At 55.1% G+C, this 15366-nt stretch overlaps 1 protein-coding gene across 2 annotated transcripts in view; it reads right to left on the bottom strand.

The window, feature by feature from the left end:
- Positions 1–2535: 2535 nt before the first annotated feature.
- The window catches only part of KRT80 (keratin 80, type II), a 23480-nt gene continuing 10649 nt past the window's right edge, over positions 2536–15366 (bottom strand). Inside the window, exons 4-10 of one of the 2 annotated variants that reach the window (XM_005869228.2) lie at positions 14341–14401; positions 14007–14102; positions 6543–6707; positions 5954–6079; positions 5119–5339; positions 4586–4641; positions 2536–4459 (exon numbers count right to left, since the gene is read on the bottom strand). In XM_005869228.2, the coding sequence (XP_005869290.1) occupies positions 4335–4459; positions 4586–4641; positions 5119–5339; positions 5954–6079; positions 6543–6707; positions 14007–14102; positions 14341–14401 (850 nt within the window). In that variant the 3' untranslated portion in view covers positions 2536–4334. Of the gene's footprint in view, positions 4495–4585; positions 4642–5118; positions 5340–5953; positions 6080–6542; positions 6708–14006; positions 14103–14340; positions 14402–15366 lie in introns of both variants that reach the window. The other variant, XM_005869229.2, reaches the window with a different exon arrangement.

The raw sequence follows: 15366 nt of genomic DNA, 5'->3' as shown, positions 1-15366 counted from the left end.
TTTCCCTTTCCTGCCCTTCCCCTTCCTTCCTTCCTTCCTTCCTTCCTTCCTTCCTTCCTTCCTTCCTTCCTTCCTTCCTTTCTTCCTTCCTTCCTTCACTGTGTTCCTTCAATGTGTCAGGCATTGCATTAATTACTTTCATGGGACCTTTAGGCTAGGACACCTCAGTTGGGAAGGTACATTATTCATTCATTCATTTTACATTTATTTTAAAAATATGCTTTTATTGACTTTTTAGAGAGAGAGGAAGGGAGGAAGGGAGGGAGGGAGAGAGAGAGAGAGACATTAATTCAAGAGAGAAATATCCATTGGTTACCTCCTGCTTGCTCCCTACTGGGGATCAAGCCCGAAACCTGGGCATGTTCCTTATGGAGAATTGAACTGGCGACCTTTTGGTGCATGGGATGACCCCCAACCAACTGAGCCACACTGGCCAGGCATTCATTATACATTTACTGAAAACCTACTAGGCACTGTGCAAGGCCCTGGGGACGTAATGGGATCCAATCCTGCCCCCAAGGAGTTTAGAATCTTAGGGGTAAGAAGGCACAAAAATAGACAACTGAAGCATGGCTAACATCGAGGATTAGGGAATCCAAGATACAGAAATAAACGCTGGACAATGTAATGTCTCCCTAAGCATCTAGAGCAGCGCCAGGCACAGACTACGTATGTGCTCATAAATGCTTGTGACACGAATGACCCATGTTTGGAAAATTTCTAAATAACTTGTGAGTCAAAGAATAAAATCATTTTAACTAAATGCTAATAAAAATGCTACATTTGAAAATGATAGGAAGCAGTCAGAAGGGTACTTAGAAGGAAATTTATGGTCTTCAGAGTATCTTATATTAAAAAAGAAGAAAGATGGAAAATTAAATCATTCAACTCAAGAAGTTGAACAATGATAAAAAGAATAATTTCAGCCGGCTGGCGTGGCTCAGTGATTGAGAGGCAGCCTATGAACCAGGAGGTCACAGTTTGATTCCTAGTCAGGGCACATGCCCAGGTAGCAGGCTCGATCCCCAGCGTGGGGTGTGCAGGAGGCAGCCAATCAATGAAATGATTCTCTCTTATCATTGATGTTTCTGTGTCTCTCTCCCTCTCCCTTCCTCTCTGAAATCAATGAAAATATGATTAAAAAATATAATTTCAAAGAAAGGAGAAGGAAGGAAATAACAATCCTCACCTGAGGATATGGTTACTGATTTTAGAGAGAGAAAAAGGGAAAGAGAGAGAGAGAGAGAGAAACATCAGTTGGTTGCTTCCCATACATGCCCCTATTGGGGATGAACCTGAAACCTAGGTATATGTTCTAACCAGGAATCGAACCCACAACCTTTTGTTGTGCTGGACGATGCTCCAACCAACTGAGCCACCCAGCCAGAGCAATGTGTTATGTATTTTTGACTATGAAATTCAGAAATTCAAATTAGTATTTATAAATTCATAATTCAGAAATTAGAATAGAAAATAGAATACAAAACAAAGATAAAAGAAGTAGAGAGCTAATTTGGCTCTAGGCCCCTCCTGGATAGGAATGTGGTTTATTCACCCGGCACTCCTGAGTCTCGGGAGAGCCAGCTCTAGGCTTTCTTGCCTGTATTTGGTCTACCAACCAGTGGGTTGTCTTTAATCCATAATATCTGCTGTAATAACAATGACAACATCACTAATAATCCTTCACATTTGCAGAGCTGTTCAGAGTGCTGGAAACAAGAGGTGTGTTATTGCTGATAGGAATGAACATAACAATTGTCAGATCCTCAAATGCCCTATTAGGTAAGTAGGGAAGGTGTATGCTCCATTTTACAGATGAGGAAACTGAGGCTCATTTTTCTGAGGTCTCAGTGCTTCAAAGTCCCTACTTTGCCCCCAAGATTCTTGTCTTTGAGACACAGGTTCTTCCTTCAGTCTATCTAGCTCCTTCACACTCACTTAAAGGCCACTTCCTCCAAGAAGCCTGCTCTGATTCCTGGGTCCCCTGCACAAGCCCCTCTCTTCTTTGACCTTCTTCACTTGGCCAGGAAGTCCAGAATGGCTATCTTGAGCAGAGAAGTTCTCTCTCAGTTGACTGTGAGCTCCCTGAGGTGGAGGGGGTGGAGAACAATTGTGGGTATCCCAGCGCAGGGCTGGGCTTGGAGAAGGTCCTCAATTCTTGTCTGTGGATCTAGAATTTGACTTGGCAGGATTAGGCCTGTACCCATCAGAACAGATTCTGGCCAACCCTCAGAGTCGTGCTGGAGAGGGAACCCGATACCACTTGGAAGAATCCCTCATTTCTATGCTTGCTAAGGCAGCCACATGGTGCCTGGACCTGTCAGGAGGCACTGGGAATGTAGGTCAACACTGGTGCAGCCTCCTTGTAGGATGGTGGGGCGGGAGACCTTCCGTGTCCAAGTCGCATTGGCCGGAAGGTGTAACTAGGTACCTGACGCCTTTTCCCCATAACTGGAGAATTCCCAGAGTCCCGTGGGCAACTTGTGTGACCAGTGACTGAGCAATCCCGAGGGGAGATACAAATAGGCACATAGCTTTAGCCGTGAACAAATCTCAGTACTTTATTCATCCCTTGGCAGGGAGAAGGGGACGTTGCCCCCAGGTGGCCAGCCAGTCGGGTGGGGTGGCTAGGATATGTTATCTATTCAAATGGTATATAGCACTGATTATGCAGAAAAGGAAGGGAAGCAATAAGTTAACAGCCACATAAGTTATGAAAAAATAATATATATATATTTTATGTATCTTGTATCCCTACTGAGGATTTGCTCCCTTGGAAACCAATAAATAGGCGGAGAAAAAGCAGCAATCAGCACCCATTGGGATCTCAGGATGGGTGTGTCCGAGTTCCCTCCAGCCTGAGTCAGTAGCCCTTCAGCGCCCCCGACAGGCCTGGAAGACCTGAGCCCTCAGAGGAGCCAAGGCCTCCTGGAAAAGGAGATGAATGAATCAAAGAGCGGGGCTAGAAGAGGAGGGGAGGCAAGGGCAGGTAGGGAGAAGGGAGGGAGAGAGAGAGGAGGGGAGGCTAAAGCTGCCAAGATCCCCTGCAATCTACAAAGATAAAAGCCAAGAGGAAGGAAGAGGGGCCCCACATCTTGTTGGACGCAGAATTTCTCTTTGGTTGTCACTGGGGCTCCCCAGCCCGACTGACTGACCACAGGAGCTCAGAGGGTCCCAGACCTTCCTGGACTGTGCCTTCATCATGGCCCCGCCGGAGCCAGGGGAATGGACATGGAGGGCGGAGGGCAGAGGGGGAAGAAAAGGAGGAGCTCTGACCCCACAGGGATGGGGTGCCCCTGGGCTCCTCAATGAGTGCAGAGGAGGGCAGGGCCAGGCTGTTTGGCTTGATGGGGAGAACAGAGACGCTGAGAAGGGATCCATGGGAAATGGACCTAGGGTTTCATGGCAGGGGTGGGGCTAGGAGCTGGTACACCAAAGCCAGGTTTCAGGCTGGGAAACACCTATGCGGGATGGGGAGGCAGGGGAGGGGTGGAGAGCTGAGGTCCCAGGCAGGGTGGCGAACCCCAGGATGCTGGGAGGGGAAGGGAGGATCAGATTCTGCCGCCTGGGCCCAGGCTGCCGTCCAGCCTCCCCCACCAGGGAGTTCATCATGGCAAGAATAGCTTCTGGAGAAGGTGCCGGGAGCTGCTTGGGCAGCCTGTCCTTTTCTGTGTGACCTGCTGGGAGGATCCCGCAGGAGGAGGGAGGGCACAGGTGTCTGGGCTGATCTCAGAGGTCCAGGCTCAGGTCCCAAACGCCCAGGGAGCCTCCTTCCCTCACTCCCTAATACTGTCAGATCTCTGGGGAGCCCAGGTGGTGCAGGAAAGCCAGGGCACCCAGCCCCCCCCAAACTCTGGATACTGGGAGGGGGATAAGCAATCCTCACTGTCCCTGGTCCATGGCTGGGTCTGGGTGAATGAGGGCACCGGCCTTGCACAGAGTTTGAGGCGAGGCGAGGCGAGGCGAGGCGAGGCTTGAGATGTGAGTTTAGGGCAAGGGTTGGGCAAAAGGGTCAAAGGACCTGCTCAGAGCCCTCTGTTGGGGAGGAGTCTCAGAGGAGTGAGGAGGTGGAGATAAAACTGATCCCACTTCCCGTTTACCCCGTCAGGAAGCCGCTGGCCAGAGGTTGGAAGAGTGGGTTGTGAGATGCTGATGCCGAGTGGAGTGACTTTGAAAAGCTGGTGGACAGTCCCAACACTCATTGTTTGAGCTCTTCTCAGTTCAGAATCAGGTTTGCCTCCCCTTGCAACCTAGAGGCTCTGAAGAGCTTTCTTGAGTCTGGCTCCAGTCTCTCCTGCTGCAGGGTGACTTGGGGCTCCTGGTGTCCAGCTGCCTCACTCGGAGGCCTCTGACTCCTGCAGGAGGAACTTCTCTGACATCTCGGTGATTTTGATCACGGGGCCTCTGCTGTTCTTCTTCTTCCGGAAGGGGGCTCTGGCCAGGTGGGACTTGGAGGCAGCTACAGGGAACAGAAGGGGTGGGGGAGGGAAGGGGCTGGAGGTGTGGGGGCCACTTAAAAGGATGCCTTTGGGGTCATGACCCCCACACCCTGTCCCCCTCTCCTCTGTGGGGCAAATAGACTCACCAGTCCTGGGTCTGGATTGCACAGTGCTGACCACAGCGGCCGGAGCCAAGTCCATCCTGGGAAAGGAGGGGGAGGCAGGGATGTGAAGGGAGCCTGTGGCTTATCCCTCTGGGATTGGGGCGTGGGGACTGGCAGGTAGAGGGCAATTCTTGGTTGTCATCCCCAGCCCTGGGCTGCCCTGCTGTGTGACCCTGGCTCACCAGCATGTCCTCTCTGGGCCTCTGTCCCCTCTCCCTTCTATAAATGGCTAACTTTTACTGAGTGCTTATTTGTGACAGGCATTTGCATGCAGAATCACCAATCCTCCTCACCACAGGTGGAGCATGTTTATGATCAGCCCATTTGCCAGATGGGAAAACTGAGACTTTAAGAAGCCGGGCCAACGTCTCAATTTGTAAGTGGCTGAGCCAGGACATGAACCCAGGCCTGCCAGGCTCACAGGATCGCGCTGGAGGGGGAGGCTGGCTTTGTGTGGCGCTGGTTCTCTAGTTCTCCCTCTCCCTCAGCCCCACCCCGCTGTCCCCACCCCTCACCTGCTCTCCTCGCCCTCCACCAGCTTGCGGTAGGTGGCGATCTCAATGTCCAGGGCCAGCTTCGTGTTCATGAGCTCCTGGTACTCTCGTAGCTGCCGCGCCATGTCCTTCTTGGCCTGCTGCAGGGCCTCCTCCAGCTGGGCCAGCTTGGCCTTGGCATCCTGGAAGGCCAGCTCACCCTGCTCCTCGGCCTCCTTGATGTTCTCCTCCAGTTTCAGGCACTGCAGCCAGGAGGACAGAGGGAAGGGGTCAGCGAGCAGGGCTGAGAGGGAGAGAGTGGGCCGGGGCCAGGAGCCCACCTCACGGGTGCGTGTGGGGAGGGAGGGCTAAGCAGTCCGTTCCCGGGTGTGGTAATGGGTTGCACTGCAGCATCAGGGAGCTCAGAGAGACCTAAGGAGACACTGTCCGGAGGCCACCAAAGAGGCCACCTGTCCCAGCCGCCCTTCTTTGAAGACCCACCACTCCCTTCTCTGCGTGGCTGGCGGGAGGTGGCAGGCTCTGGGTGTGTGTGGCGGGGGCTCTCTAACAGTCCAGCAGCCCTGGCCAGTCCACAGAGCCCTCTCACAGGCAGAGATCATGTGATCCTCACAGCCATCTCGTAGAGCAGGGGAGGGAACGGAGGCAAAGAGGTGCTAAGTGACCTGCAGGCCACTTAGGCCACTTCCTCTTGCATGTACTCAGCATGCATGAGTGAGCCTGTGTGTATATGTGTGTGAGCAAGGGGGGGGGGGGGGGGAGGGGATGGGAGAAAGAGGAAGAGAAAGAGAGAGAGGGAGAGAACATGTGTCCCTGTGTTCCTCCCTGCTCCTACCCCCAGGGGGTCCTCCAGACTCACGTGGCTCTTGACGGAGAGGATCTGGGATCGGAGCTTCTGGATGCGCACATTGAGGTCAGCAATCTCGCTGCGGCTGCTCTGGAGGCTGTTCCCAAACTCGGCTGAGCAGGCGGCCCGCTCCTCCAGCTGGAGGGCGGAGAGGGGGTGGTGGGCAAGATCTGCTCACTGTGCCCCCCCCCCCCAGCACCCTGCTTCTCACTCCTTCTCACTCCTTGCTGCTCCTTTTCCTCTCACCCCAGCCTCCTCGCTCCTACGCCCTGTCCTGCCCACCACGTCCTCCTGCTGGCTGCCCTAGACTGAGCCGCACAAGCTGTGCCCACGCCTGGCCTGGCATTGCTGGGGGCAGCACCACCCTGAGCTTCTGGAGGGAACAGACTGTGGGCTCTCTTGGCCCACATCACCCTCAGGGCCCAGCACAACGCCGAGCTCTCTAATTCTCCATGCCTGCCTGGACCTGGCTGCTCCCTCCCCCGCCCCCCCCCCCCCCCCCCCCGCCGGATCTCAGCACACACCTGAAGGAGCCTCAGCCATCCCTAGTGCAGCCCCTGCTGCCCTGGCGGCCTCTCCCACCCTGTGGTCCGCCACGAACCTGCCTCCGGGAGTACGCCTCAGCCTCCTCCTGGCTGCGAGCCGCAATGGCGTCGTACTGGGCCTTCACCTCCTCCACGATGCCGCTCAGGTCGATGTGGCAGCGTCTGTCCATGCCCACGGTCACTGACAGGTCCTTCACTTGGGCTGTCAGGTCCTTCAGCTCCTGGCGGCACAGACGTGGGGGTTCAGGGCTGGTGGGGGACACCCCATAGTCCCTTTATCTCCAAGGTGAGGGGAGGGGAGGCTATCTGTCTTCCTGGAGAGACAATTGAAGCATGAATGCCTCCCAGCTTGCACTCTGGGAAAGCAGCTCGCCCCCCACTTGCCCACCCTTGGGCCTTCCTCGCTTCGCAGAGGAGAGGGGCACAGGGAGGACTCCTGGCTCCAGGCCTACCCTACAGCCTTATTCTCCTTCACTTTCCCCGCTCTCTGCACTGTGGCCCACCGCAGGGTGCACACCTTCCTCCTGGCCGATGGGGAAGCAGCCCAGGACATTTGGGCCTGGGGGAGCTGTTCGCTCTGCTCATGTTGCACCATTGTGGCTCGAAGCAGCTTAGCACCCCCCCTCCCCACCCCCTCGCGATCCCTCCCCCCTAGATGGGGAGCTCCCTGAGGGTCTGGCAGAACCATTTCAGCTCCAGGCCCTCCACATCTGGTAAGGGAGCATCTCAGTTTGTTGATAAATGTTGGAATAGAAACCCTAGAATGATGAGGGCAGAAGTGGGCCTAGAGACTGACAAGCCTATACTCCCCACCTGAGGCCAGGTGACATCAAGGTCACCTGAAACGGGCTGGCCCCTCCCCATCCAGCTGAGGGGCTTGCCTGGCAACAATGACAATGGGATTCAACCTCAATATTTCCCTCTTCTCCCTATCCTGTAGGATCCTCTCTGTTCCTCCTCTCTGCTCAGGAAATGCCTCCATCCTCAGAGACCCAAAGTGGTAAAGCCTCCCATTTTCCCAGGGGCTCACCCAGGCCCGGCCGTGTGCTGAGTGCCCTCTGGGCAGCTCGCATCTCATCCTCACCCGGCCTGCAGGAGTGTGAGCCCAGATCACAGACAGGAAAGAAGCCCAGCACAGAGGTTATGGGGACACTGGGAATGCACTTTGCGGCTCTTGCTAAGCTCCCTTAGAGGGGCAGAGACAGGAGGGGAAGCCGCTGTCCTTCTAGCCCCAGACTGGCTCTTTCTGTCACACCTGACAGTCCTGGCCTGAATGCTCAGGGGTGTGTAGAAGCAGGTGGGACAGGGGTCTTCCTAAGGGGCTGCAAGGTGTCACCTCTCTGGCCCTGGGCTGCTTTCCCTGGAGGTGCTGAAGAACTGCTGGCACCTGTTGGGGAGGGAGGGTGGTGGTGGGGGGGCGGGCCCAGTGGGAAGGAGGAGGAGGCCAGCATTGTACAGAGTGAGTCAGGTGGCCAAGGCTCCTAGAGGCCGGGAGTGGGGCCAGGCGGTGGGGGCGAAGCTCTCCCGGAGGAGGGAGGGTGTGGGGTGCAGATGTCGTTACTCCTACTGGCACTCACAGTCCATCCTTGACCTCTCCTTCAGGCATCAGATTTTGTTCAGTGATGTCATTTTTCTGATATATTTATATTTTTACTTGTTTGTTTGAATCAGGATCCAAACAAAGTGCATATACTGCGACTGGGCCATATGTCCCTAAGTCTCTCTTACCGTAGACGCAGATACCCCTGCCATCTCTCTCTGTTTTGTTTTTTCTTACTATTTTTTAAAATTGAGAACACTGGGTTGCTTGCCTGGAAGCACCCCCACAGTCGGCATTTTACGGATTGCTCTGTGTGCTGGTGTTTAGCACGCACCTCTGCCCGCTGCGTTTCTAAAAACTGGCATTGGAACTGGAGGTCTGCTCCGATCCAGGTTCGGTTTTGGCTCATGACCGAATTCTGACCCTGTCTCCTGACTTTGGGCCCCCTCCTTGACCCTCCATCTGTCTCTATGCTCAGAGAGGTTGTGTTTGAGCCTCTGGAGTCTATACCTGCTGAGGCAGGTGCCTCTGACCTGCAGCTCGTACCCCTGTAGCCATAGAATGCAGGGCCCGGGTGGGTCAGCTAGTGCCACGGGGGCCGCTGAGCGAGCCACCCCTCCCCTGTCTGCTCGCTGTCCAGCTCCGCCCACTAGCATCCCTGGTGACAAGGATGGGCTCCGGGAAAGGGAGCTTGGGCAGAGCAGGCATCCGGCAGCCTCTCGGGGAGCATCCTGTCTCGGCCTCGAAGCTGCAGGACCCTGAGCCCAGTGGCCAGCTGCCCTTTAGGGGGTCTCCTTACAAGGGGTTTTGGTTGACCTTCACATGAACAGAGATCACGGGTCAAAGGCAAGGAAGGGCCCACCCCGTGCCAGAATAAGGTTAATGGTGCCCACAGACTCACACCCACCTCTGCTGCCCCGGTTACCAGCAGAGACTGACATTTCCCACATGGAACCAACATCCCGGCCAGGCCTGCTCGGCTGGGGACAGTTTCAGAGATGCAGCTTTGGGGTCTTCGGTCACCAGGTGGTGGGGGTCAGCGGGTTCTGCATAAGGCCCTCTATTAGCACTGCTAGCTCTGGCCTAGGTTGGCATTTGTTTCGGTTCAGGAACAGGCCAGGGCACTGTCAAAACACACAGTAGGAGGGCTCCCCCACCAGGGCAAAGGACTGGCAAAACCGCTGATGGAGCAGGGTATGCAGGAGCTTGGTAAACAGAAGCAGGAAATGGAGGGTTTAGGACATCTGCAGGCCTGTTCAGACATGCCAGCCCACGGGGCTGCACAGGGTAGAACAATGCTGCCTTGTGTGGTGTGGCAGTGCCACCCTGGGCTGGGCCCTAGGAGGATGTCACCTCCAAGTTGGCAAGAATTAAGCCGAAGTACAGTTTAGAGCAGGGGTGGGCAAACTTTTTGACTCGAGGGCTACAATGGGTTCTTAAACTGGACCGGAGGGCCGGAACAAAAGCATGGATGGAGTGTTTGTGTGAACTAATATAAATTCAAAGTAAACATCATTACATAAAAGGGTACGGTCTTTTTTTTTTTTAGTTTTATTCATTTCAAACGGGCCCGATCCAGCCCGCGGGCCGTAGTTTGCCCACGGCTGGTTTAGAGCTTCTCTAGGGAGCCAGAGGCTGAGGAGCTGCCACGGGGATTGGGTGACCACGCTCCTTGTGGCCCCCAGGTCTGAGGGCTCACTTAGTAGTGCTCAGTAAAATGTAGTAAGGGCACTGGGCTCTGAATGCCACCACCTCTTATAAGCTGGGTAACCCTGGCCAGTTTTTTTTTTTTTTTTTTTTAAATTTTTTTTATTGATTTTTTACAGAGAGGAAGGGAGAGAGACAGAGAGTTAGAAACATCGATGAGAGAGAAACATCGATCAGCTGCCTCCTGCACATCCCCCACTGGGGACGCGCCCGCAACCCAAGTACATGCCCTTGACCGGAATCGAACCTGGGACCCCTCAGTCTGCAGGCCGACGCTCTATCCACTGAGCCAAACCGGTTTCGGCACCCTGGCCAGTTTTTAAACCTCTCTGAGCCTTGGTTTTTTCATCTGTAAAATGGGCATAATATTAGAACTGAAAACAGCTAATGTTTACAAATACTTCCCATGTGCCGGACACTGTTCTAAGGGTTTTGGGATATAGTAACAAAATAAATCTTCACAGCAGGCCCGTGAGGTAGGTGCTATTATTCTCCTATTTTGCAGATGGGGAAATTGAGGCATGGAGCGATAAAAGAACCTGCTGAGTTCACATAATTACTGAGCCAGGATTCAATTCCAAGCTGCTCTGACGTTAATCATTATCCCTCCCTCATAGAGTTGTGAGGATTAAGTGAGATTATGCCTGGAAGGTGCGTACACGGTGCGGGGATACAGAAGGCCCTCAGTAAACAGTAGCCGGGGATATTTTCGTAACTTGTGAAGGCGACGGAGCCAAGGAAGTGTCCAGGGCAGAGCAGCCGACTCCCCAAGGCACCACGAGGGCAGGCGCCAAAGCGGCTTAGACTCAGCAGGTTCCCTTTGCAGCAATCTGCTCCCAGGAGGTGTGCCTGGCTGCAGGGGGGTGTCCTCAGATGTAGCTAATCTCCCTGGAACCCGAGTTTATGGGTGGGGCAGGCGGCGTTCTGGCTGGCTGCAACCAGGCCCCACGTACGCTCAGGATCTGGAATGCACTTTGGTAGCTGAGGGGGAATGCGAGCCTCTGTCAGCCTAGGCTTCTCTCACCAGCCTGTGCCTGGAGGTGAGGGGCAGGGGGACTGCCCAGAAGGATGCAGTGTGTACATGGGGCCCCAAGCAGTGCCTGGCCTTTGGCTCCTGCAGGCCTATCTGTGTGTGGGGTGTGTGTGTGTATGTGGTGTGTGTGTGTGTGGGTGGGGTGTGGGGTGTGTGGTGTGTGGTGTGTGTGTGGGGTGTGTGTGTGTATGTGGTGTGTGTGTGTGTGGGTGGGGTGTGGGGTGTGTGGTGTGTGGTGTGTGTGTGGGGTGTGTGTGTGTATGTGGTGTGTGTGTGTGTGGGTGGGGTGTGGGGTGTGTGGTGTGTGGTGTGTGTGTGGGGTGTGTGTGTGTATGTGGTGTGTGTGTGTGTGGGTGGGGTGTGGGGTGTGTGGTGTGTGGTGTGTGTGTGGGGTGTGTGTGTGTATGTGGTGTGTGTGTGTGTGGGTGGGGTGTGGGGTGTGTGGTGTGTGGTGTGTGTGTGGGGTGTGTGTGTGTATGTGGTGTGTGTGTGTGTGGGTGGGGTGTGGGGTGTGTGGTGTGTGGTGTGTGTGTGGGGTGTGTGTGTGTGTGTGTGTGTGTGTTTTGGGGAGAGGAGAGGGCTGTTTTTGGGGACACAGAGGTGAGCCTACACAAGTAGCCCATGCTTTGCTGCTCTGGTATCTGCTCCAGAGTTGAAAGCAGCGTGTCCAGCCCTCCTGGGGCGTCTCACGTCTGCCATGTTTTTCTTCCCCCTGAGGTGGCCATGGCTGCCCCTGCCTTTGCTTAGACCTGCTCTACCGGATGCGGTGGCCACTAGCTATATGTAGTCAGAATTGAGGTGGGCTGTAAGTATAACCTACACATAGGATCTTGAAGACTTAATATGAGGAACAAAAATAGCCCGTTAATTTTTTTATATTGATCACATGTTGAATAATCATATTTTGGATATACTGGGCTAAATAAAATGTATTATTAAAATTATTTTTTTCTGTTCCTTTTATTAAAATAATGTGGCTACTAGAAAACTTAAAATTACATATTAAATTACATAATTACTAGTATGTATAAAATTATGTACGCATGACACATGTGGCTCACTATGTTTCTGTTAGTGCCGCCATAGAGGCTCACTGTGTGGGGGATCTTTTTAGCGAAGAGTCAGTCTTGCCTCCTCAGCCTGCAGCGCAGACCTCGCTTCCTAACACCTTCACCTCGCTGCCTCCCAAAGTGCCAGTGTCGGCTCTGAGCTGAGCCCCTGCGGCTCTCACCAGCACAGCCGAGCCCTCCCCCGCTCTGCAGCACCCTCCGCAGGTACCCCACCCCCCAAGGCCACCCAGCACACTTAGAATAAGGTCCAGAGCCCGGCTCTGGGTCCAAGCCCTGCATGATCTGGCCCTGCCCGCTCTGCCCTGGTTCTTTCTTTGCTTTCATCACCAAACTCACTTCTGCTCTTGGTGCTTTGCACAGCTCTTCCTTCTGCCCGAAGCCTCCTCGAGTCTCCACTGGGCTGGATTTTCCTGGTTTTGGCCTCCTCTCGCTTGCACCTCCTCGGAGATGCCCCTTGACCTTGGGGTCTAAAGCTTTCCCCTCCCTCCAGCATGATTGCATCACTGGCTTCTTTGCAGCCCAGCACTTCTCACTCTCCAAAAGGATCTTCCTTCAGATGTTTGTTTAGTTGCTTATTACTGTCCCCTCTTAGCTGAGCTGCACCCCTGAGAGCAGGCACTCTGGCCGTCTTGCTGGCTTGCTGTGATGGCAGTGTCTGGCATCGGCAGGCCCCGAGTACACATGTGTTAGATGGATGAATTGGCTTTAGCCCTCATCACAAGCCTACGAGCCCGCTACTGTTACTTTCCCCTCTTTACAGGCGAGGAAACCGAGGCACAGAGCGAAGAAATAACTTGTCCAAAGCCATAGAAATGGTAAAGAGCAAGAGTCAGGCTTGGGGTCCAAGGGCTGCAACGTCTAAACGGAACAGGAGCCAAGCAGTTCCGCAATGCTCCGCTCAGATATACGTCTGGTTATGCCTGGCCTTCCTCCAGCCATAGCTCCATACTTGTAGGACCTCTGGCCTGGCTCTGAGTTTGGGCTCTGGGGTGAGCAGCATTGAGGTCAGATTCGGAAACACTGGCCCTGCTGATGTCTTCCTCGGCTGCACCCACAGTGAATTTGGGCAGAGAATTGTGTAGCTCTGATACCTCCTCCCTCCCACAGGAGGAGGCTGTGAAGTTGTGGTCAGCAGCCCCTAGGACCATTTTAGCAGAACTTTCTGACTGTGGTGCCTTTGATCCCTGCTCTAGGCCTTGGCTGCGTTGCCAGAGCTTGGCACCAGCTGTTTTCAGTATGCAGGCTGCCACGTCCTGTCATCCCCAGCAGCAGAACTTTCTGACTGTGGTGCCTTTGATCCCTGCTCTGGCCTTGGCTGCATTGCCAGAGCTTGGCACAGCTGTTTGCAGTATGCAGGCTGCCACGTCCTGTCATCCCCAGCATTGGTGCTGCCTGCTCATAGCTGAATGGAAGCATCACCCCTGCAACTTCTCACCCCTGAAACAGGAGGTGTGGAGAGGAGAACACATATCCCAAAGGATGCCAGGAGGCAGAGTGGCGAGGACGGGCAGCGCCCAGAAGCCAGCAGCAGGGCCCGTCTGCTGACTACACTGGCTCTGCGCTAGGCCTTGCTGGGCCATTGTCCCCCCAGGCTCAGCTGAGGACTTAGGGACAAACGACAGTGTGTCTGGAGGCTGCTCTGTCTGCATTTACTGGGTCATTTTTGTTTGGTAGAAGCTGGTATTGTCTTGGAACCAGAGAACCTGACTCCAGGCCTCCCCTGCCTTGGCTCGGAACAGGGAAGGGTGAAGCGCGTGGCTATCAGAGCTGGAACCGGGGGACCTGCAGTCAGGCTGCCGGGACAGAGGGAGATCGTCCAGTAGGAGTGGCTGCTCCAGGCCCCCTGGTTCCCCGCTCTGAGGCCAACTCCTGACCCTTGTCCAGATGCACCTGGTCCCCGCGTGCCCTCAGCACAAGGAAGGCACGGGTGGTCCCTGAGAGAGGCCTTGGGGGACCCTACCTGCCCCTGCTCCATGAAATACATGACGAGGGACAGGTTGGATGATTGACAGCCGTGCAAGAAGGGGCTAGGAAACAGTTACAGCTGTGGCCGGAAACAGCGAGTGACTGTGAAGGTTCCACGCCCCGCTGGACGTCCTTCCCGCCCCTGCAGCCCTAGCCGTGGACCAGTCGGCTCGTGGCTCGGCAGGACACCGCCCTGTCTCCTCACCTGCTCATAGACGGTTTTCATCAGATCCACGAAGCTCTGCAGGCTTTTCAACTTGGTCTCCAGTTCGGTCCGTCGAAGACACTCTGTGTCCAGGTCCTGGGGGTGGGAGCCGTGGTGAGTGATGGGAGAGGGAGTCGGGGGTCCCAGGGCGGGAGTGGGGTGGGGGCCTTTGCTTCCTGGGTCAGAGGGGGGCGAGTCCCAGGGGAGACCTGACTCAGAGTAGGTGGGGCAGGTATCTCTGTGGTTTTGGGACTCAAGCCTCTGAGGGCTTTGCTGGGGGATCTGGAGGGAAAGCGGGCAGAGGGTCCCCGAGGAAGGAGCCCGGGCAGGCTACCTTCTTCAGCTGGACGAAGGTGAACTCCATGTCTGTGCGCTTGGAGATCTCGTCTTCGTACCTGGGAGGCGAGGAGGGTGGGAGAGAGAGACAGAGAGAGAGAGAGGTGGCTCAGCTGGATGTGGTGGGAGCTTGGGGTTTGGTTAGCCCTCCCTGGGCGGGGCTTAGGGCTTTTGCTGTCTCATTTGGTGCCTTGTGACAATGAGCAAAAGGTAGTCCTTCCTTCAGGTGGATGGAGCCCCTCTTCTTCTATGACAGCCCTCCTCCCCCGTGACACCCTAGTGTTGGCTCCGGGGAGGCAGGCCAACCCGTTCTCCTTCCTGACTCTCACCAGTCCTCTCCTGCTGGCGTCTGCCCCCTGGCTGGCTGTGCTCCACATTTGCCTCCTCCAGGAAGCCTCTCCTGATTGGTAGCCCTTTCACCCTGACACTTTATTCCCTCATCTTTTCCCTAGTTCCTCCCCTAGGAGTCTCAGTTTCAAAAAGCTGTGCCCTTGGCCAGGCCTGAACCGAGCATCCTGCTTACCCCTCGCCCTCTTCCACCTCTCCCCTTCCCTGCAGCCCCTCCCTCCTCCCATCTGCTGGATGGTAGGACACCATCCACCGTGTTCCCTCCAGAGGGAGGGCAGGAAGAATGTGGACTCTACAGTCAGACGAACCCTCAGTGTGGTTTTGGGCAGGAAACTCCATCCCTCCTTCCTTGAATCCCTGGTCTACCAGGGGTGTGCCTGTGTGCACGTGTGCATGTGTGCGTGCATGTGTGTGTGTGTGTGTGTGTGTGTGTGTGTGTGTGTGTGTGCCTGTGGCCGATGAAGTCCCCTCCTGACACAATGACAGACGTGCAGTCAGTACTCAGCTAAGAGAGGCCCCTCTCTCCTCAGCTTTGCCTCCTTTGCTCAAGTCCACCTTGTGTTTGGAACAAGGACACTGTTGGGAGGGGAGATGGGCCCCTGCATCCCTGACCTTACCCTCTTCCTCTAGTCCACACGTCTGTCTTGGCTCCCCAGTGGGGGTGTCTGCCAGCCTC

The sequence above is a fragment of the Myotis brandtii genome, unplaced genomic scaffold, assembly GCF_000412655.1.
Source record: "Myotis brandtii unplaced genomic scaffold, ASM41265v1 scaffold29, whole genome shotgun sequence".
Classification (NCBI taxonomy): domain Eukaryota; kingdom Metazoa; phylum Chordata; class Mammalia; order Chiroptera; family Vespertilionidae; genus Myotis; species Myotis brandtii.
The sequence above is the reverse complement of the archived record's forward strand: the minus strand, read 5'-3'. Positions and strand labels throughout refer to the sequence as shown.